Source organism: Eublepharis macularius, chromosome 11 (genome assembly GCF_028583425.1).
Source record: "Eublepharis macularius isolate TG4126 chromosome 11, MPM_Emac_v1.0, whole genome shotgun sequence".
In the NCBI taxonomy this organism is placed as follows: Eukaryota; Metazoa; Chordata; class Lepidosauria; order Squamata; family Eublepharidae; genus Eublepharis; species Eublepharis macularius.
In genome coordinates this window covers 94,161,670-94,182,225 of record NC_072800.1, presented here as the reverse complement: position 1 = coordinate 94,182,225, position 20,556 = coordinate 94,161,670, and the positions used below count along the sequence as shown (strand labels likewise).

Sequence of the window (20,556 nt, the reverse complement as noted above, 5' to 3'; positions counted from 1 at the left end):
GCCACAAGCCTCTCTGAACGTCCGGAGTTCAACCAAGCCGACGGGGGAGCAGGCAGGAAGCGTAGTCCAAGGAGCCGAATGCAAGGGTCAGAGCCAAAGAGCAGTCAGAGCAGAACTGAGTTGCAGTAGAACCGGGCGGGGTCTGTGCACAGGTGCTTCTGCAACGAGGGAAAGGGCGCCCTGGCTTAAGAGCTCTCACCTGCAGGGCAGTGCTGCACCCTGTTACAACTCAAGGTCGTTACGTCGTTGTTTGAGTGCCTGGAGCCTTGCACTTTGCCTCCTTTCCTGTGCAGCAAGACGCTGTCTCCCTCTGCACTGCCTATCAGGCTCAGGGGAGCTGGGTGGAGATTCTGCCCTGGACTCAGGGGCTGGTGCAGGTAAGGGAACAGCCTCTGCCCCTGAGTCTGCCCGGGATTCCTCAGCCAGCTCTGGCAAGGGTTCCTGCTGCTCCACTCCCTGCTGGTCTTCCAAGCGGCTGCCTCTGGAGGGGCTTGGAATAGTCCCACTCCTGTCGTCCTCCCCGAGGTCTTCATCCTCTGAGGACTCAGAGGCCACAACAGCAGCCTGGAGATCAGTTGTAATTCCAGGAGATCTCCAGCCACCACCTGCTGGCCAGAGATCTCGAATCTGCTGCCTCTGCTTAGCTGCAAATTGTCGAGTTTACATGCATTTGGAGGATATATACCAAGACGCGGCACGTGTTTGTGTTCCGGACTTCCATCCGATCTCTCGTTTGTCTCTCTGGGGCCACACTGAATGTCCTTTCCACTTGTATGGCTCTAGAAGCAGCTATCCAGATGAGTGAGCAGTATTGTGTGTCAGGTCAGAAGGGCGCCTGTCTCCAAGAGTGGGTCAGTGCTTGGTGCCATCCCACCTGGAGTTTTGTACGTAGCTCTGAGTGCCACCGTTTGAGACAGGCCCTGAAGTGGGAAGACATTCACAATCCAAAAGGCAACTGGGGCGGGAGCGGGGAGGAAGCTGAAAGAACGGGATGCATGTACGGAAAAGGAGCGTCAAGGCTTTGAGAGGTGAGGCCCTTGTTCCACATGTCCAGAGGACTGAACCAAAGAATGTGATCAAATAACACAAGAGGAGTTTCGGCTGAAACCTTAGAGGAAGTTTCATTCCAGGAGCTGCTCATTCAGCCGGAGAATCAGCCATCCAGTTGGTGGAATAACCTTTCTCAGCGTCTTTTGGGGGGTCAGGCTGGTAAGCGTTTTTAGCTTGCAGGGGGGAAGAGGATGAAGGAATTGATCAAGATGTACAAAAGGATGGAAAACGTGGAGGAAAAAAGACATTTCCACTTTTTTCATATCATACCAGAACTCAGAGTCACTCCAGAAAAACGGCTTCGTTGCACATTCTGGACACACGAAAGGGAGGACTTCTTCACAAAACACATAATTCGCTCATGGGACTCTCCTCTCTACCAGGATTGCTGCTCTCCAGTGGCTTAGATAGATTTAAAAAAGACAAGATGGGCCAGCTCAATCTATCCATGGCTGTTGGCCATTAACAGCTAAGCAGAATATACAGGAAGTTGTTACCATTTCATATTTGTCCAATTTTCTATTTCTGTTGGGAGTGTTTTTGTTGTGTTTCCTAAGTTGCCTTGAGACCATAATGTCAAAAGACGGGTGCTAAATTATAAGCAAACCTCCATGTACAGAGGCAATATACCTCAGCTGCTGAGAACAAATATGCCCACCGTTCCCTGCTTCCAGAGATACTGAGCTGTCTGCTGTTGGACACCAGATGCTGGTTTAGGCAGACTTGGTGAGATCCAGCAAGGCAACTTGAATGCTCTCAAGTGTAGGCTGGGGCCTGCCATTCTCTCTCAGCAGTTCCAAGGGGGTCCCTGTGATAGGAATGCCGTACCAAGCGGTTTAACTTTCACGGCACAATGCCCGAGACCCCACACAGTGTTTTGCTGTGCTGACAGCAGACAGGAGGGGGAGGCAGAGCAACCCCTCCTCCTGCGATGGTCTCCCCAGGGCAGCCACCCGAGCATGCCATGAACATTTTTGGCTCTGCGCCAGAAGAAGAGGCAGTTCAGTCTGCATATGAAAGAACGGGATGGGGCGGCAGGATGGGGCCCCAGAACAGCTTGTGTGTTTGCAGACACACACTGGCAGCCTCCCACACAGAAGATGATCTATATTCATTCCATGTTTAGCTTGTGCTGCCTCGGAGGCTCAGTTGCCAACAGACATTCCAAAAAGAAAGAAAGAAAGAAAGAAAGAAAGAAAGAAAGAAAGAAAGAAAGAAAGAAAGAAAGAAAGAAAGAAAGAAAGAAAGAAAGAAAGAAAGAAAGAAAGAAAGAAAGAAACTTTGGCTTGGAGCAGAACTCTCTGCTCAGCTAATGGCAACACCTTTCTCTAGCACAAGAAGCTTCCCTCCGTAGCCAGGGGCAGAGTGGCAGGCCCCAACCCACAGAGGACAGACCTTGAGCCAGAGCAGAGCCTCTCTCCCGCTCCAAACCAGCATTGACTCTGCTCTGATCAGGAGACGTCCCCCAAAGCCTTTCCTAGCACCTGCGATCTCCCTAGAACCTTTCATCCAGGGAAGGAACCAGCGGATCTCTGCCAGCAAAGCTTGTCCCCACCATCTCCTAATCATTCTGTAAAATACCCCCAAAGTGTTTTTGCAGCAAACAGTGAATGGGCTGGGATGTAGAAAGACCGAGTGGCTGCTGGTGCTCGCCAAATGCATGGGGCTTGCTGTAGCATAGTGGTTAAGTGGCTGGGTTGTGAATCAGCACTCCGCTAGTTCGAATCCCAGCACTGCGACGAGCTCAGCAGGTGGTCTTGGGTGAGCTACTCCTCTCAGCCCAGCTCCCCAGCTGTATTGGGGGGGATAATGATAACGCTGGCTTTGTTTACTGCTCTGAGTGGGGCCCTCACCTGCCCAGAAGGGTGGGAGATAAGCACATTGATATTGCTGCTGCTGCTGTTATTATCCTCCCATCATTGATGGACTCGTTGAGGGTGGGGGGCCCGGGTGATTTCCTGGCTGTTATCACTGCCCAGGCGTTTAGGGAGAGAAGTCTACTCTAGCTTTCTCACAGAGGAACGCTGCACACACATCCTCTTACAGACAGTGGGCTAAGGGGTCCATGCACAGACCGCTCGTGCAACTAGCTATTTATGTCTCCCAGGAATCTGGGCAGAAGGGAGGCTTTTCGGATGTAAAATGTCAGCGCTTTTCACCTTGCAAGCATGGATGCAGATACAAAGAGGAAGGGAGCCCGGTTGGTCGGAGGTGCCGTTCACACGGTAGCGCTAACCAGCTCCCTTTTGGAGGGGATTCGGAGCAGGATTGGCTTGCCACTCAGCATGGCCAAACCGGCCTTTGTGAGAAGTGTAATCACTTTGAAACGGCGAGGCTATTAAATTGCAATGCTTGGTTAGGTCGGCCAAGAAAGGGGGGGCGGGCTTGTCTCTTTTTGTGAGAGGCCGACGGCTGGCAGTGGCAGGGGGTAAGGCAGGGAGAGGAGGAACTGGCTGGCATGCAAACCAGGCCTGTGTTTGCTCTTCTCCCTTGGACTCCGATCAGGATGGAAGCCATGAACCTTGAGACAAGAAGCCATTCTTCTCCCCCGGCTGGCTCTGGCTAGGAAGGGGAGCTGAGCAAAGCCCCACGGGAAGGGAAAGCGGAGACGGGAGGGGTCAAGAGGGCAGCTCTCCTCCTTCCCATGGCTTCAAGTGAGGAGAAGGAAGGAATTCAAACCCTCTGACCACATGGCTGGCGGCCACCACGTTTCAGATGCAAATGGAACTGGCTGGCTGCAGAATAGCAGGCTTTATGAACCGGTTCGCTGGGCGTCTGGAAACCCTCCAACACGAACCCGAGAGGCCTGAATAGGCCTTGCTCCTCACGGCAACCACTGCCTTGTTCAAAGCAACGGGTGCTATTTTGGAAGGGTTCTTGCAAGCCCAGTCCCCCAGGGATGGAGCTTGGTCTCCACGTTGTCACTCGGAACCACTGTGCCCCACCTCAGCAAGAAAAGCCATCTGTGGCTGGAGAGAATCTCACGGCATTCCTTAACAGGAGGCTTTACTGCAGTAGGATCGGCCGGGGTCTCTGTACAGCCCTCCAAGTTGCCGGTCTCTTAGCTTAACAGCAAGGCAAAGCCAGCATTGTCTGAAGGCACAAAATGCGGGTCCCCGGTAGAACTGGCACGGGATTGGATCTGGATGGATTACCGTCTGGGCATCCGCCGGATCCACCTCGAGCTCTGTAATGGGACCAACTACTTTGATCATGGGAGACTGAGAGCCAGTTTGGTGTAGTGGTTAAGAGCAACGGGACTCTAATCTGGAGAGCTGGGTTTGATTCCCCACTTCTCCGCTTGAAGCCAGCTGGGTGACCTTGGCTCAGTCACAGCTCTCTTAGAGCTCTCTCAGCCCCACCCACCTCACAGGGTGATTGTCATGAGGAAAATAACAACACACTTTGTAAACCACTCTGAATGGGCATTCAGTTGTCCTGGAGGGCGGTATATAAATCAAATGTTATTTTGTTATTATTCCTGCCCTTGGAGTATGTGTTGCCTCTCCCTATTCCTTCTAGGGTGGTTAAGGTTCCACATAGTCCTGAGCCTGGGAGAACAGAAACGTTCCGGCCTGGTGCCTAAATGAAAGCAATGTAGGTGCCAGGCCAGCCTCAAGGTGAGGAGCATTCCACAAGTAAGGAGCCATCACTGAAAAAGCCCTGTCTCCGGTTGCCACCAGTCTCGTCTCTGGAGGGCTTGCGAGACAGATCTTAACTGGTGGACAATACGGGAGGAGATGATCCTTCATTCCAAAACCATTCAGGGCCTTATAGATATGAAGCAGCACTTCCAATTGTGCTTGGAAACAAACAGGCAACCAGTGCGGACCTTTCAGCGCCGGGGTGGTACAGTCCCTGTAGCCAGCCCATCAGTAGCCTGGCTGCTACATTTTGGACCTGCTGAAGTTTCCAAATTGTTTTCAAAGGCAGCACATTACAGTGATCTAACCTGAATAAAATCAGAGAATGGATCACTGCGGCCAGATTTTTAAAAATGCCCTCTCCTGGGACGCACTTCCTGATTTTACCAAACCCCTGTGGTGATGAAGGGGTCCTTTTAGATCCCCCCTCTCCTTTGAGTTCTTTCTGCTTCCTGCTCCCCAAAGAATCTGCTTATCTGTAGTGCCACCTGGTGGAGCACAAGGAAGTCCGGAATTGTCTTTCTGAATGAGACTCCTCCCGTAGCCTCTTCCCAAAAAAAGCCACTGGAAGGCGACAAGTATGGGAGCTGCTGCCCTCCCTTTTCCCTTGCTCCAGCAGCCGAGAACCAAGACGTGCTGCCTCTGCCTGTCACTTAGCTATTACGCTCAACCGCCATTCAGAGACAAGGTTAAAAGCATCCTATTGGGTTACCTTGGGCCATTCAGCCTAACCTACCTCACAGGACTGTTGTGAGAATTAAATGGGGAAGGAGAGAACTCTATACCCTGCCTCGAGCTCTTTGGTGTAGTGCCAGTTTGGTGTCGTGGTTAAGAGCAGTGGCTCTCTAATCTGGACAACTGGGTTTGATTTCCCCACTCCTCTGCTTGAAGCCAGCTGGGTGACCTTGGGTCAGTCACAGCTTCTCAGAGCTCTCTTAGCTCCACCCACCTCACAGGGTGTTTATTGTTGTGGGGATAACAATAACATACTTTGTAAACTACTCTGAGTGGGTGTTAAGTTGTCCCGAAGGGCGGTATATAAATAAAAAGTTATTATTTGGAGGAAGGGCGAGATAAAAATGAGATCATGAGCTAGATTCTCCCAGGAATTTGTCCAAAAAACCCCCTTAGAGTTATCGTGTCCAATAGCCATCAGCACATCTTGCGGCAGTGAATTCCAGGAGTTCCTCACATGTAATGCTTCCCTCTCCTGTCCTGAAACTACCACCCACTTCTCTGGCTGACGCCACATTCACGGATCATGCAAAATAAATAGAGTTCTAGCTACTGTCTTCACACACCCACAATTTTATAAACGTGTAAAGTGTCCCCCCACCGTTTCCCAGGCAAAGCAAGCGACTGTCAACTGTCTTGTGTGTGTGAATATGGGACAACTTCCTTCAAATATTTGAAAATAAGCATTTCTCTGTCCTCCAGTTGCCACTCCAGTCCCCATCGAAATCAAATGTTTTGCACACTAAGTAATTGTTAAATGCATCTTAACTGGTCGTTTCCACAGCACACTGGTAGGTATTTGGCCTAAGGGGGCTGTGTGGCCCCGCCAGCATCAATTGCATAAATACAGGCACACATCACGTGTAAAACTGACCAAGCCATGTTTATTTGAAATCAATGCTCATGGAGTTGGACTGGGCTTACCTCGCTCCCAAGCAACCATGCACTGGAAGGTTGCCAACTCCTGGCTGGGAATTTCCTGGAGATTTGGGGGGTGGAGGTTGGGGAAGGTGGGGTTGGGGAAGGTGAAGGTTTGGGGAAGGTGGGGTTGGGGGAGGGGAGGGACCTCAGTGGGGTATAATGCATAGAGCCCACCCTCCAAAGCACCCATTTTCTCCTGGGGATCTGATCTCTGCTGCTTGGAGATCAGCTGCAATACTGGGAGATCCCCCGCCGCCACCTGGAGGTTGGCAAACCCACTTGCTTGCTCTGGCGTAAAGTCCCACTGCGATCAGTTGAAGTAGGCAGGCAACTACGAACGCGCTTGCTTGGGAGTCATCCTCGCCCGTTATCCCATCCCGCGGGACTCCGGGTCAAGCACCTTCGGGCTCGCAGCCGGCCACGCCCCTCCTGCAAAGCGCAACCCGACCTTTCTGCGCCCGCCCGCTGAGAAATCGACAGCGGAGAACCAGGGTCCAGCGGCGCATGCGCATCGTCCAACTTCCTCTCAAACCCTCCGCGCTCGCTCGCAAGACACCGCCAGAGGCGCGAAATCAAAACCGCGGGGCTTTCTATGTCCCTTCGCAGGATCCGTAGTTGACAGAGCCGCCATGTTCGCGCAGCTGACTGAGCTGCTGGCCGACTTCGTGGAGCGGCCGGAGCAGGTGAGGCGCCGGCTCGGGGAGGCTTCGGCCGCCGGCAGGGAGGGGGCAGCCGTGGGAGGGCTCCCAGGGTGCAATGCGCGCCTCATCGGAAGACAGGCATGCTGGGACTTGTAGTCCTTGGGCCCCGCAGCAGGGAGATGGGGCGCCGCCCACTCTGGGGGAGGAGTGATTCTTAGGCAAGGCGCCACCGCGGGAAAAGCCCTGCCTCTGGACATTGCCCGCCTCAGCTCTGCAGGCGGAGCACGGATACCAGGGCTTGGAGGGAGGAGCTTCACTAAAGGGCTGCCTAGGGTGGCCAACTCCAGGCCGGGAAATCCGTGGAGATTTGGGGGTGAAAACTGAGGGTGACCGTGGTTTGGGGGAGGGGAGGGACCTCAGCAGGGTATAAAGCCAGAGAGCCCACCCTCCAAGGCGGCCGTTTCCTCCAAGGTAACCGATCTCTATGGCCTGGAGAGCAGGTGTAATTCTGGGATGTCTCCAGGCCCTCCCTGGAGGGTGGCAACGCTGGGGAGAAGTTCTTTCAAGGTGGCTTGCATCTCTGATCTGCCTGATGATGGCTATCAACATTCAATTCCTATACCGCCCTTCAGGACAACCTAACGCCCTCTCAGAGCAGTTTACAAAGTGTGTTATAATTATCCTCAGGACAATCACCCTGTGAGGTGGGTGGGGCTGAGAGAGCTCTGAGAGAGCTGTGACTGACCAAAGGCTGCCCAGTTGGCTTCAAGTGGAGGAGGCTATTCAAGGCCTCCGGAGAGAGAAAGGGAGATTTTTCCTGTCACTTGCTGAGACCCCCTTAAGCTGGAGTAGCCAGAGAGGGACTCTGGGAGCCCTGCCCCAAAGCCCCGCCCTCTCTGGAGACTGTTGGGTTTGACTGCCTTGTCCTCTCTCCCCAGGGCAAGCTGACACTGCTGGTTTCCACCAAGACAGATGCCAGCTTCTTGGTTCACCATTTCCTCTCCTTTTATTTAAAAGGTATGCAGGATGATGAAACATTTTGAACGCATTTCTTATGCAGACCTCTTTGGGCTCAGGGAAAGGGGTATTTGGTGACAGTGAATACAGAAGAGAACAACGGTAAGCGACTTCCTTCCTTGGCCGGGCTTCGGTCGGGTGGCCTTATGGGCCACTGTGATCTCAGTATGGGCCACTGAGGATCTCTTGTCAGTCCTGGCAACTGTCCAAAGCTGCTTGGGCTGAAAGGCAGCCGGCAGCCAGTGGCAGGGGACAGGAAAGCCCCTCTGCGGTCACCTGCTCCATTCCTAAGCAGTTTCTTCTTACCTTTTGGCCCATGGCATCTCATCCGGATGTTTGGAAAAATCTGTTTGAAAACAGTCAAGCAGTTTCCGCAACAAGCTGCAGTTCTGGGCCAGGCTTCTGCACCTTGTGTGGCTTCCTGCCCTTCTTCTCCAAAGTGGCCCCTGGCCGAGTTGGGTGGGGGCCCTTCACATTTGTGGTTTCCTGCCTCGTTGCCCTCCCTATGAACTTTTTTATGGCTTCTGTTTATCCATCCCGAGGATTTAAGGAGCGACCTTGGACCATGTTGAACTCCTGGAAGCTGCCACCTAGAGTCTGGGGCAGATTTTCTCTTCTCTTTTAGAACAGCAACTCCTGACCCTTTAACTGGAGATGTCAGGAATTGACTCAGGGCCTTACATGTACCAAGATTTCCTATTGCTGTCACCCCCATTCTATACCAAGAAAAAAAAATCCAGGTTCTGAAAATGTGTATTGGGATTAGCATATGCAGCTTGAGCCAGGTAGCTTGCAATAACAACAACAACAACAACAACAACAACAGTGTGCTTGTATATCACTGTTCTAGACGGCTTAGTTGCCTGAAGAATGATGCTCAAAGTCAGTGTTCTTATTATCCCCACCAGCCAGCTGGGGCTGAGAGGAGTGGCTGACCCAAGGCCACCTACCTCTTTCATGGCAGTCGTGGGATTTGAACCAGCAAGAGTGCCAACTCATAGCCCAACCAATTAACCACTGTGTCTCCAGGCTGCACTTTGCCAAGTGCATGGAAAATTTTTGCATATAGGTTATAAAGATTAAAGGGGAATGTAGATTGTAAACGTGAAAAACCCTCTCGTTTTTGGAAAGATTTTTCAAAGCAATGTTTTGTCTCAGCATTATTTTGCTAGTCAGAATGCCTGATAACAACAAAATGTGTGTCTTTGTCCTCTTCCTTAGCTGGGTGCAAAGTCTGTTTTCTGGCCCTTCTGCAGTCCTTCAGCCACTACAGTATTGTGGCCCAGAAGCTGGTAAGCCACATGAATGAGTGTTTCCGTAATCCTGAGTTAGTAGTTGGAGGGCTTGTAGGATGTGCTCTCTGCGTGAGTGTGTGCATGCCTGCCTGCTTGGGTTTCTAGCAAATCACTTGTGGTTTGTCCTCCACAAATAACGCTCCCCTTGTTGCATCAGTTCAGCTCTCTCATCATGGCTCCAGCATTTCTGTCATTTTAGTGGGATTTAGAGTCTACTCCAGTCTAAGCCCATTGATTTCAATGATCTTAGACTGGAGTAACTCTCCTTGGGATTGCAATGTAAGTCTTCTTTCCCTTTCCCTTGAGATCTTTAACTTTTTCTGTACACATAGAAAGAAAGTGGAGCATGCACAACTTCGGGGGAAGAGAGAGGTTGCTTTTTTATTTCTACAATCTTGCTTAACATCTCCTTGTACGATGAGCAATGTTAGCCTTCCCCAAACTGAAGAGCCACGGTGATTCTTTTATGATAAAATGCAACTTGCATGTGCTGCAGTCAGCCAACCAGAGGCCATATGTTACTGAATCTGTTCCAGCAATACATTGTTCTTGGTTACTCTTGTATTTGGTTGCTCTCAGGGCTTTTTTTCAGCTGGAACGCGGGGGAACGGAGTTCTGGCACCTCTTGAAAATGGTCACATGGCTGGTGGCCCCGCCCCCTGATCTCCAGACAGAGGGGAGTTGAGATTGCATGGAGAGCAGAGGGTGGGGCCACCAGCCATGTGACCATTTTCTCTGAGGGCAACCCACTGAGTTCCACCACCTCTTTTCCCAGAAAAAAACCCCTGGTTACTCTTAGACTGTTCAGCTCCTGCAGAACATTTTATTGTGGTACCATTGACCACAACAATTTCAGTTTGCACTCTGATAAAACTGTGTGTGTTCTAGCTTTTGAAAGTTTCTCAGTCTGTCAAAGATGCTTGCTTAACCAGGGTCCTCCTCCCATGCCAAAAATGATGCTGTGTTTCTAGGAATTGAGGCACTCGCTTGTGAAATGCTGGTAAAACAAAATTTCTGTCCCAGTTCAGTGGCATGTTCCTGTTGGAGGGATGATAACAACAACAACAACATCATTCGATTTATATTCCGCCCTTCAGGACAACTTAACGCCCACTCAGAGCAGTTTAGAAAGTATGCCATTATTATCCCCACCACAAAACACCCTGTGAGGTGAGTGGGGCTGAGAGAGCTCTGAGAGAGCTGTGACTGGCCCAAAGTCACCCAGCTGGCTTCCAAGTGGAGGAGTGGGGGATCAAACTCGGCTCTCCAGATTAGAGTCCTGCTGCTCTTAACCACTACACCAAACTGGATCCGCGGAGTGGGGAAAACAAGCACTGCCTTCTGAGGATGGAAATCAGGTTGGAAGGGGAATGAGAAAGGAATCTCCTAGACGGACTGAAAGTGTGCCTGTCCTTCCCTTCTGTATATAAGCGACTCTTCTTGCTTACTGTAGAAGGGATTGCTGTTCTTAAATGCTTTGATTGGGTGCATTCCCAATCTCTGAAATGCTCCTTATGCCAAACCTCCATTTGATACCACATTTCCTTTTTATTGTATCTTATATACAATGGGCTTGTTTTGGGTCATGGGTGCAGGGGAAGAGCACTATACGGAATAGGAGCGGGTGCGTTCCTTCTGATGATTTTCTGTAGATGCTCCCAAGAACCTCGCAGTGCTGGTGGGGTGGGGCACAGCTTTAGCGACCTGTCTCTGGTGGTTGGTGGGTTTCTGGCTGCACCTGCCTGGCAGGAATGCTTCTCATCAGTCCTTCCTCATGGGACCTCATGCCGAATTTCCTCACAGCCGACTGTACTTATTTTTGGTTGATTGTAATATATTGTTATGACAATATTCTTTTGCAGCACACAGTTGGGGTTTGCAAAAGGCCAGTGTGTTTGGGGGAAGGGAAAGAGTCCTTCACGTGATTTCCTTGCTCAGTCAGTTGGATGTCTCTTCTCTCCTGCCCGTCTTATCACTACCTGTATTGCCCCTTCCAAAATAATCCTAATTTGGCTGAAAGGAAGTATGGGGGATGTCTGGATGGATTTCTGTACCTGCCTGACCACATGTGGCATCACAGCCGGTGCTGTTTCTCCTTCCACCCCACTCTGCTGCCAGCTAATTTTTTTACCATTAAAAAAATTGTCAACACACATGAAGTTGCCTTATACCGAATCAGATGATTGGTCCATCAAGATCAGTATTGTCTACTCAGACTGCTAACAACCTTGCAGTGTCTTAGGCAGCGCATTACTTAGCACCTGGTCCTCGTATTTTAACGGGAGATTGAACCTTCTGCCTTCCAAGCAGATGTTCTTCTACAGCCCCTCTACCAAATGGCTGATATGTCGGTATAATGTTAAAACACCACAGCAACATTTCTTGCTACCCATTTTTTTAAAGGCAAGAAGCGGGCCATGGGTGGGGAGGGGGAAGTCCAGACGGCACCTCCATTGCCAGTGCAACTGCCTTTGCGGCCACAGCAGCAATGAGAGCAAAACAGGGACTCACCCCTGTGTGGACACACCTGCAGACTGCTGGAAAGACCTAGTCAAGGCGGCACCCCAGGAAACCAACCAAAGCCAGGGCGTAGCTTCCAAGGTGCGGGAGGGGTATGTTTTGTCTCCCTGTCATGGGAAACATGGCAAATGTAAGCAGCAAACTAGCCGTGCTTTCCCAGTGCCTAACATCTGACATTTCTGCCTGTAGCCCTTTTAAACCTTTAATGTCAATTTGTTACCTCTTCAACAGCCTCCCTGGCTGCAATTTAGAGAGCTGAGCGTGCTGTACACGTTTTCACTCCTCACATCCGGGGGGCTGCCAGGGGCAGGTGGGGAATGGTGGTGGGGAATGGTGGGAGCCGCCAAGAAGCCAACTCACAAGGTGTCCCTTGAGGAGCTGGAAACAGACGCTCCTTTTCCAGTGGAGGGCTGGATGTGACGCCTTCTCTTTTCCTAGGGACTTAGTCTGACTACAGCCAAAGAACGGGGACAGCTGGTTTTCTTAGAAGGCCTGAAAGTTTCACATGACATCTTTTTTGGCAAGCAGCAGTCGCTGGAGTCCAGGCCTTTCCAGTTCATCAGGTAACCCCGAGCAGGGGAGGTGCTGTCTGGGGTGCAGGGGCGTTGGTCTGTCTGTAGATAAAGCACCCCTTTGCAGACGTACTAGTTGGATTCCTTTGAGTTCTCTAAAGCAGTGGCCCTAAGAGCCAGGCCTGGATAGGGTGCTCCCAGAACGCTGTGCTGTAAAGGAAAACCAGAGAGGCAATCTGGTGCAGGAGAGCTTTTTGAGAGCCACTGTGGCAAAGTTACCGGATTAGGATCAAATAGACCAGGCTTCCTCTCCATGCTCAACCATGACGTTTCTCTGAGTTACGTTGAGTTACTCACAATCATAGAATCATTCAGTTGGAAGGTACCTTACAGACCATCTAGTCCAACCCCCTGCCCCGTGCAGGAACTGCCTAAATTTGTCGGCCTAACCTACCTGACAGGGTTGTTGTGAGAATAAGATGGGGGGGGGGGAACATCTCTGTGTTGGGGAAACGTTCCAGAGAGTCAGGAGGCGGCAGCCCTAAACTGGAGGTGGATATTCCAGATGGCTGATTTCAGTTTCCCCTCCGCATACCTGAATTACCTTTTTGTGCTGTCACAGTGAAATCCTAAGCAGAGTTACTCCAGTCTAAGCCCATAGAAATCAGTGGGCTTAGAATGGAGTAACTCTTCTTAGGATTTCACCGTCCGAGGGGATGAGGCGCTTTCTCGATGGTGTTCACAATTGTGAGTGCAGTTTTTAATCAAATTAATCAAATTATTGCAAAGGGGGGGGTAGTCTCTCATAGCAAAATAACGCCTTAAATACTAACAACGTCTATTTCACGTTAACCTGGAGTGGGTGTGTGACCTTTTGCCCGTGTTGTTCTCGTAACAAACAAGGCTTGCGAAGAAAAGAATGTGTATTTGCGTTAATCCCTCGCGAACGAGAGCCAGTTATACCGTGCGTGGCCCATGATTTTTGCAGTCAGTTTCAGAGCTGATCATGTTGCCCAGCCCAGCCCAGCCTGCCGTGCTGGGACCACACGCAAAAGAAAATCGCAACCGTGTTGTGTGTCCGCCCCCCCCCCCCCCAAATGCTTGGTCCTTGGTGTGACCTTCTCTTTCTCCCTCCGTTGCAGTGGAGATGGCTCAAACCTGAAAGCGCTGTATGAGTTCGTCCAGACAGCCCTAAGCCCGGCTGTGGGTGGGGACTCGTGGAAGTGCCCTGTGCTTATTGTGGACGACCTCAGCGTCTTGCTGAGCCTGGGTGCGAGGCCGACTGACGTGCTGGATTTCATCCACTATTGCAGAGTCACAGTGAACTCTCTGCTTAAGGTATTGCCATAGCTGTCAGGGAGAATCTCTCTAAATATATACTACTGATAGATCAAGATGGGTAGCCATGTTTGTCTGTAGTAGTAGAGAAGAGCAAGAGTCCGGTAGCACCCATAAGACTACCAAGATTTGTGGTAGGGGATGAACTTTCATGAGTCACAGCTCTGGTATCTGAAGATGTGCACTGTGACTCACACCCTGCCACGAATCTTGTTAGACTTATGGGTGCTACTGGACTCTTGCTCTTTTCTCTTATATACTACTGTGTATAGTTCACGCTGTCTCTTGCTGTAAGTCGGACCCTACTATGTAATTTTCTGCATGGTTTTTCACATCATGTTAATATGTATGTTGCTTCAGTTCTCTTTCTGGTTTCTGGTTGGTTCCAGATTTCTATAATACATAGCCTGTTGCATTGTTTATTGCATGCGCCATCCTGTTCATTGTATCTATTTACTCTGCATAATCTGCCTTGAGTCCCAGTGAGAAAGGTGGACTATAAATGCCATAAGAAGAAGTACAGCAGAAGCAAGCAACCGGCCTGGGGGTGGGGCTTGGACAGTGAAGGGGCGAGAGGATTGCTAAAGAAAGTAGGGTGGGGGGTTGCAGAGGAGAAGACTGAATCCTTTGCATCTGTTTTCACTGCAGAAAATGTGGGATAATTACCCATACCAGAGCTGTAGTTGTCGGGAGGGGGTTGGAAGAACCGAGTCAACGAGAAGGGACAAGAAATAAAGTTCTAGGGACAAAGGACAAATTAAAAGTCACCTAATTCAGATGACATACACCCAAAGCTCTTTAAGAACTCAGATGCAAAAATGGTTGCCTCTTAACAAACTTAATATACAACTTGTTAAAATCAGCCTCTCTTCCAGAGGACCAGCTGGTAGCAAATGTAACATCTAATTTTTAAAAAACGTTCCTGAAAATTACAAACCAGTTAGCCTAACCTCTTGTCTAAGTAAGTTAGTAGAAACGGTTTTATTTATAGTCCCACCTCCCTTGCTGAGGCTCAAGGTGAATTACAGCTTTATAAGAAGAAGATGTCAAGCTGTAACTGACTCCTGGTAACTCTGTCCAGAGACAAGCAGAGGTGCTTTGCCATTGCCTTCCTCTGTGGAGCAACCAGAGACTTCCCTGGTGGTCTCCCATCTAAGTACTGACCATTGCCAACCCTGTTTAGCTCCCAAGCTGTGACAAGCCTAGGATAATTTGAGCTGCCAGTCATTTTACTGTGCGCACATGACTTTCTGGACTCTTCGTAGGTGCTATCCTTCCTGTTTTCTCTGGGTAGACTGATTCTTCTTCTCATAGTCCTCCTCTACGACTGTCTTTTCAAGGGGGGGAGCTTGATTCTACCACCCCTTCCTGCCCACCCAGGAAAAGCACGTGTGGGACTTCCTTTTAAAGGGCGCAACCACATAGCCCGATGTTTTTATGGATATTACACTGTAATTCTTGGAAAGCTGTGGTTTCTGAGACTTCCAGCTCCCGGCCTTTCATGGGGCACCACTTGTGCCAATTCCATCGGTCAGGATTCTTGGCTGGTCTCCTCCCTGCCCCGGTCGTGGCAGTTGCCCGGTCTGCTTTTTTCCCACTTTTGGCAGGCCAGGCAGCTTGCTCCCTATCTCTCGACCCATGGCCTAATGACAGTGATCCATGCAACGGTCACCTCCAGATTGCTGTAACTCACTCCATGCAGGGCTTCCTGTGAGTCTGACCCAGAAATTGCAGCGGGTCCAGAATGCTGCTGCGTGTGTCTTGATGAGTATAACCTACAGGGCACACATAACTCCAACTTTGCAGCAGCTACACTGGCTCCCTATGGACTTCCAGATCAGGTTCAGGGTGTTGGTTTTAACCTATAAAGCCCTAAACTGACTGGGACCAGCATACCTGAGGGACCACCTCTCCCCGTATATACTCCAGAGGGTGCTGAGATCAGCAGGTGGTCCTGCTGGTGGTCCCTGGTCTGCAAGACAGGTAGGTCCTGCCGGGCATTTGGTTGAGGCCAACATTAAATCTACCAAATGAGTCTCCCTGCCGGTCTCCTATTTGGGGGAGAGCTATATGGCCACCTGCCCCTCCACGCATGAACAGCCACAGGATATCGATCCACACCTACTCCTCTTTTATATATGGTGAGCAGGTGAATTGCTAAAATGTCACGTGAGATTTATTTTATTGTAACCCACCCTGAGCTCGCTTGTGGGGAGAGCGGGCTATAAATTAAATAATAATAATAATAACAACAACAACAACAACAACAACAACAACAATTTTACCTTGTGCTTCTTTGCAAAGGACTGACCTGAATGTAGATACCACAAACCCAGCCAAGAATGCATGCCTGTTTGCGCACTGGCAATCCCATCGGTCACTCTTCTTTGTCTTTCCTCTGGGATAGAAATTCCCAGCTGCCCCAAACCCCCTCCTCTGCCGCTACTGTCATGGCTTCTTTGAGGTTCCCAGTTTCTCCCTCTCCTCCCCTCTCTGTTCCAAATCCAGGGCTAAAAAGTCTCCCTGAAACGTCTCCGCTAGAGCACAAACCGAAACATGAACCAAAGTTCATCACGAACCGGGCCAGTTTTTGGTTTGCAAACCGGCGGTTTGTCGGAGCTCATTTCTGGAGAACTGCAACGAACTGCTAGGATTTTTAGAGCGGTTTGTACGGTTCATTTTTTCAGTTTGTCACTGCAGACAGCCTGGCGCCAGTCAATCTGTTTCCTAGGTAACGTGGGGATGGGCTTTCTGCAGACCTTCTGCAGCCCTGGAAGTGACGAACCAAATGAACCAGTTCGTGAACTGGGCCAGTTCATGGCAGTTCATGGTTCGTGAAACGCAGCGAACCACAAACCGCAACAAACCGCCATTTTCCTGGTTTGTGCCCGCCTTTAGTCTCTGCTTGTGATGCTTTCTGGCCTAGGGGAACATGGTGGTGATGGAACACAGCAGTGACGATTCAGAGGACGAGGAGAACGAGCTGCTTGTGAGGGCCCTCCGTCACCAGAGTAACCGGATCCTGTGGGCCGAAGGGCTCGCTACCGGCTTCTGCAAGGATGTTCACGGGCAGGTGAGTTGGTCTTTTTCTTCTCCAGAATCTCCTGCATTGAGTTGGCAACTTCAGATTTACGGAACTGTGTGCCCTTCATGAGAGAAGGACCGTTTCCACACCCCCATCCTGCAGATGAAAGGGATGCTATTTCAGAAGAGAGCTTGCCCAATAAGTACACAGACAAACTGAGATTGAATTCCAAGTTTTCTGGGTCCATGCTGTCTGTGGATGGCTGTGTGGCAAAAGGGAGCCAACGGATTAGTGAATGGCAGGCTGTTGAAATTGGGTGGGGTACGCGGAACTCAGTCGTGCATCTAAAGGTCTTCTCAGCTGAGATGGATGGCAGCTGGGGGCCAGGGACTTCTTGGTGGTGGTGCCATGTCCCCGGAGCTCCCTTCTCCCCTGAAGCAATGACGCTGATGAGAACTGTGAACAGATGTTATTTTTGAACTATTACTACCATGATGCTGCAAATGCTAAAGCTACACAAGTGCACAAATACAAAGAGAGAGACAATGCTGTCTTACTTCAAGAATTTTCAAAATTGTACAAATATGAGCTATAAGAGCTTTTCAAAGTGGTAGAGAGGAGTTGACGTAATCAGTACAACTATCACGGATTTGGGAGCCCTCCTGTTTTAACATCAGCCTTCTTGTTCAGACATTTGCCTGGAAGTCTTTGGAATTGTATTTCCCAAGTCTTCATGGCTGGGTTTTTGTCAGCACAAGAAGAGATTTTGAATCCAAAGGAGGCCTGGAACTCAAAACAAGAGGGCTGCGGGCCTCCTATGGCTTTTTTTTCTCATTTATTTGCACATTTCTATACCATTTTGTAAAGATCTTTATAGTTCAAATTCCAGAACGGAGATTTGTCCGTTCCCTTCTATCATGGTCTTATACCAGAAGTGAAGACTCTTCTGTTTTGTTTGGCATTCCTTCACTGTTTCTGTTTAATTGTTATATATAAATTTAATGTTTAAGGCCCTAAGTTGGGTGGAAAGGTGGCATAAAAATGTTTCAAATACATAAAATAAAAAATAAGTAATTCCCGGTTATACCATTTTAATATTTCATCTTTAAAAGACAGCTCTTTGACCTGTTTCTGTGCATGTTTAGCATTTGTATCCCCAGGGAATTGTCAGCTGTTGCTGTTCTTTGCTCATTTTACAAACAATTACTTCCTGCAGAATATTAGACATTACTAACACAGTTTCTAAGACTGTATTCAGACAGCAGATTTAACCACAGTTTAGATATGCACAAACCCAGGTTGCAGCTGGGCTTGTGTGCATTCCTCCTTCCTCCTTCCCTTCATGTGCAAAAGCGTGCCTGTGTCCCTGCACCTTTTAGATTCTCTGTCGTTCACTTTGCTGTCTGAATGCAGCCAGGGTAGGAAAGCTCCTCTCTCCAAACTTGCCTAGTTTCTCTTTTCCTAAGAGAATCGGAGCAGGTCCTGACTACCCCCGAATGCAAAGCTCCTCCCTGCATTCTAAAGGTAAGGCATACAAAAATATGAAGTGAGGGGATGGTAATGCTGGCCTTACCTTCTGCCAGGCCTCAAACCTCTTCAAACACAGATTCTACTCCTGCCCCCTTTCCCCAGAGTTCTTAAAGAGGCAGAAGCATCTTGCAGCTAAAAGCAGCACTGCAGCCACTGCCGCTCCCTTTCATACAGTGTTAACGCTACGCACCTGTATTTTTGTGCCTCTGAGGGCCTTGACCACCTGGGGCAGGGTGAGGTATCCCTAATTTCATTTATGTCTCACTTTTCTCCCTGCAAAAAGGGACCCGAAGTGGTTCTAAGCTGTGAGAACCCCTTTCCTTTCTTTCCTGCAGTTAACAATCATCCATCGGAGCTCATGGGAGAAAAAAGCCGAGAAGGACCTCCTGCAAGTTTACCAGTACAAAATCCAGGACAAGAATGTCACCTTCTTTGCCAGGGGGATGTCTGCAGCTGTGTTGTGAAGCGGGGTGGGGTGGGGAGAGGAGTCACGGCAGAATACTTACTAAGGAATGGGAGACAGACTGATGGAAGTTGCAGATGAAATTGGCTAGCATGGGATGATCAGTTCTGGAATGTGGTGAGGCCCTTTGGTCCTGCTAAATCCTGCTAAAATCCTTAGTGGGCAAGGTAAACAGCAAGGAAAAGACTGCCGTGGATTCCGTGGTGGTTTTGACACACTTCCGTTAAAAGAGCTAATGATGGATCCAGCAGTTTCCAAGCGGGGTAAGTACAGGCTGGCTTGGCAACCTTGGCCAGCTCAGGTCTCTGGGGACAGACTCAGGATAGAGCCCGGCAGTTCAGGAGGCAGGGTGCGTGGAAAACACTCGGTCAGTGGAAGGGGCTGCCTGAGCTGACCAGGCCCCTGTCACTAAGGAATGTCACCTGGATAGGCCATCAGGCTACAACATGATGCAGGCTGCAGCTGTACCCCGGACGGAAACCATCCTACATGCAGAGCAGATGGCTCAAGAAAGTGAGCCAGATCTCATACGTGGGACCAGTTGTGCGTCTGCATTATGTGGCCAAGGAATTAAACATGCATGGAAAGCGAACCCTTTCTCCCGTTCTCTCTGATCTGCACACATAGCGAATAACTAAAGCTCCTGAAAGATCCTCCTGCCCTGGGTTTTGCAGAGGTGTGTGCCTCATTGCCTCCGCGGCCTCTGCAAACATGGACACCTCCCTGCTGTGAACTTTGTCCACATTATCATGGATCCCCTCTGTGGAACTGGGGTTTGGGGAGCTGCGGCACAGAATCCCAAGCTCCTTTTCCAAAACTGCAGTTCCCCAGAGGAACAGTCACGAGAGTTCAGTCCTTATAGCCTGTGAGCCAGACTGGCCATCCCAGCATCCAGCGAACAATTCCAAGGAAGACCCACCTGTGCGCGTGTTGCACAGTCTAGTGCCTGCAGCCCCAGGGCAGCTTCTGTGCTTAGAAAAAATCTCCAGATGAGTTTTCTGTGATCTTGGAAGTCCTGGCTGGTGTTCCTGTTGCATATTAACTAACACTTGTACCTACCCACCCGCCAGATGCTAGTAAAGAGCTTTTTACTGATACGAAAACAAAAGTCTAGGAGTTCCTTAAAGACTATCCACATTTATTTCAATGTGTGTGCAAATCGAGCTGAGAATCCTTTATGGAGCAGGTTACAAAGAGAAGGGAGTTAGAGAAAAGTGCTGTCTGTTTGATACATATCTGAAGAAATGAATGGTGACTCATATTGAAATAAATGGTGTCCGTCTTTCAGTTGCCAGTGGGAATGAAGCAAAGAGCTGCCATTTCTCACAGATCAAGACATCCCATGAACCACTTTTTCAGATTGCACAGGTGTTTTGTATTTAGTGTTCATAAGATTCGTAGCAACAGTTTTATTTAATATATTGTCGAAGGCTTTCACGGCCGGTGAATGATGGTTGTTGTGGATTTTCCAGGCTGTATAGCCGTGGTCTTGGCATTGTAGTTCCTGACGTTTCGCCAGCAGCTGTGGCTGGCATCTTCAGAGGCGTAGCACCGAAAGACAGAGATCTCTCAGTGTCACAGTGTGGAAAAGATGTTGGCAGGTCATTTATATCTACTCAGTGATGGATGAGTGCAAATAATGCAGCGGAATTACGCTGTGCTGATTAAAGAGGCAAAAACTTTTATTTGAGGAAGTTACATACTTGAGAGTAAAGAGGAGAGAGAGATTCCTTGCTATCTGACTACATCTTGCAGAGAGAGAGAAGAAGTGTGGCAGGAGAGAGAAGAAGCAGGATATTGCCCTGTTTAGCCCAACAGGAGACAAGACAAGGAAATGACCCTCCAGGAAACAAGAGAGGTGCTGC

At 49.7% G+C, this 20,556-nt stretch overlaps 1 protein-coding gene across 1 annotated transcript; it reads left to right on the top strand.

The window, feature by feature from the left end:
- The first annotated feature begins 6,902 nt into the window (after window positions 1-6,902).
- Window positions 6,903-20,053, top strand: ELP6 (elongator acetyltransferase complex subunit 6). The gene is made up of 7 exons (XM_054991298.1): window positions 6,903-7,033; window positions 7,930-8,008; window positions 9,230-9,300; window positions 12,262-12,386; window positions 13,478-13,673; window positions 16,600-16,746; window positions 18,564-20,053. The coding sequence occupies exons 1-7, from the start codon at window positions 6,980-6,982 to the stop codon at window positions 18,690-18,692; spliced, it is 801 nt and encodes a 266-aa protein (XP_054847273.1). The 5' UTR covers window positions 6,903-6,979; the 3' UTR covers window positions 18,693-20,053.
- Window positions 20,054-20,556: the final 503 nt, after the last annotated feature.

What these genes read in the sequence shown, in the direction of transcription:
- ELP6 (XM_054991298.1), top strand. Translation starts at nt 6,980, where the DNA reads ATGTTCGCGCAGCTGACTGAGCTGCTGGCCGACTTCGTGGAGCGGCCG. An exon ending in GTATTGTGGCCCAGAAGCTG is followed by an intron (nt 9,301 to 12,261) that starts GTAAGCCACATG and finishes CTCTTTTCCTAG; the next exon opens with GGACTTAGTCTGACTACAGC. An exon ending in CAGTGAACTCTCTGCTTAAG is followed by an intron (nt 13,674 to 16,599) that starts GTATTGCCATAG and finishes TTTCTGGCCTAG; the next exon opens with GGGAACATGGTGGTGATGGA.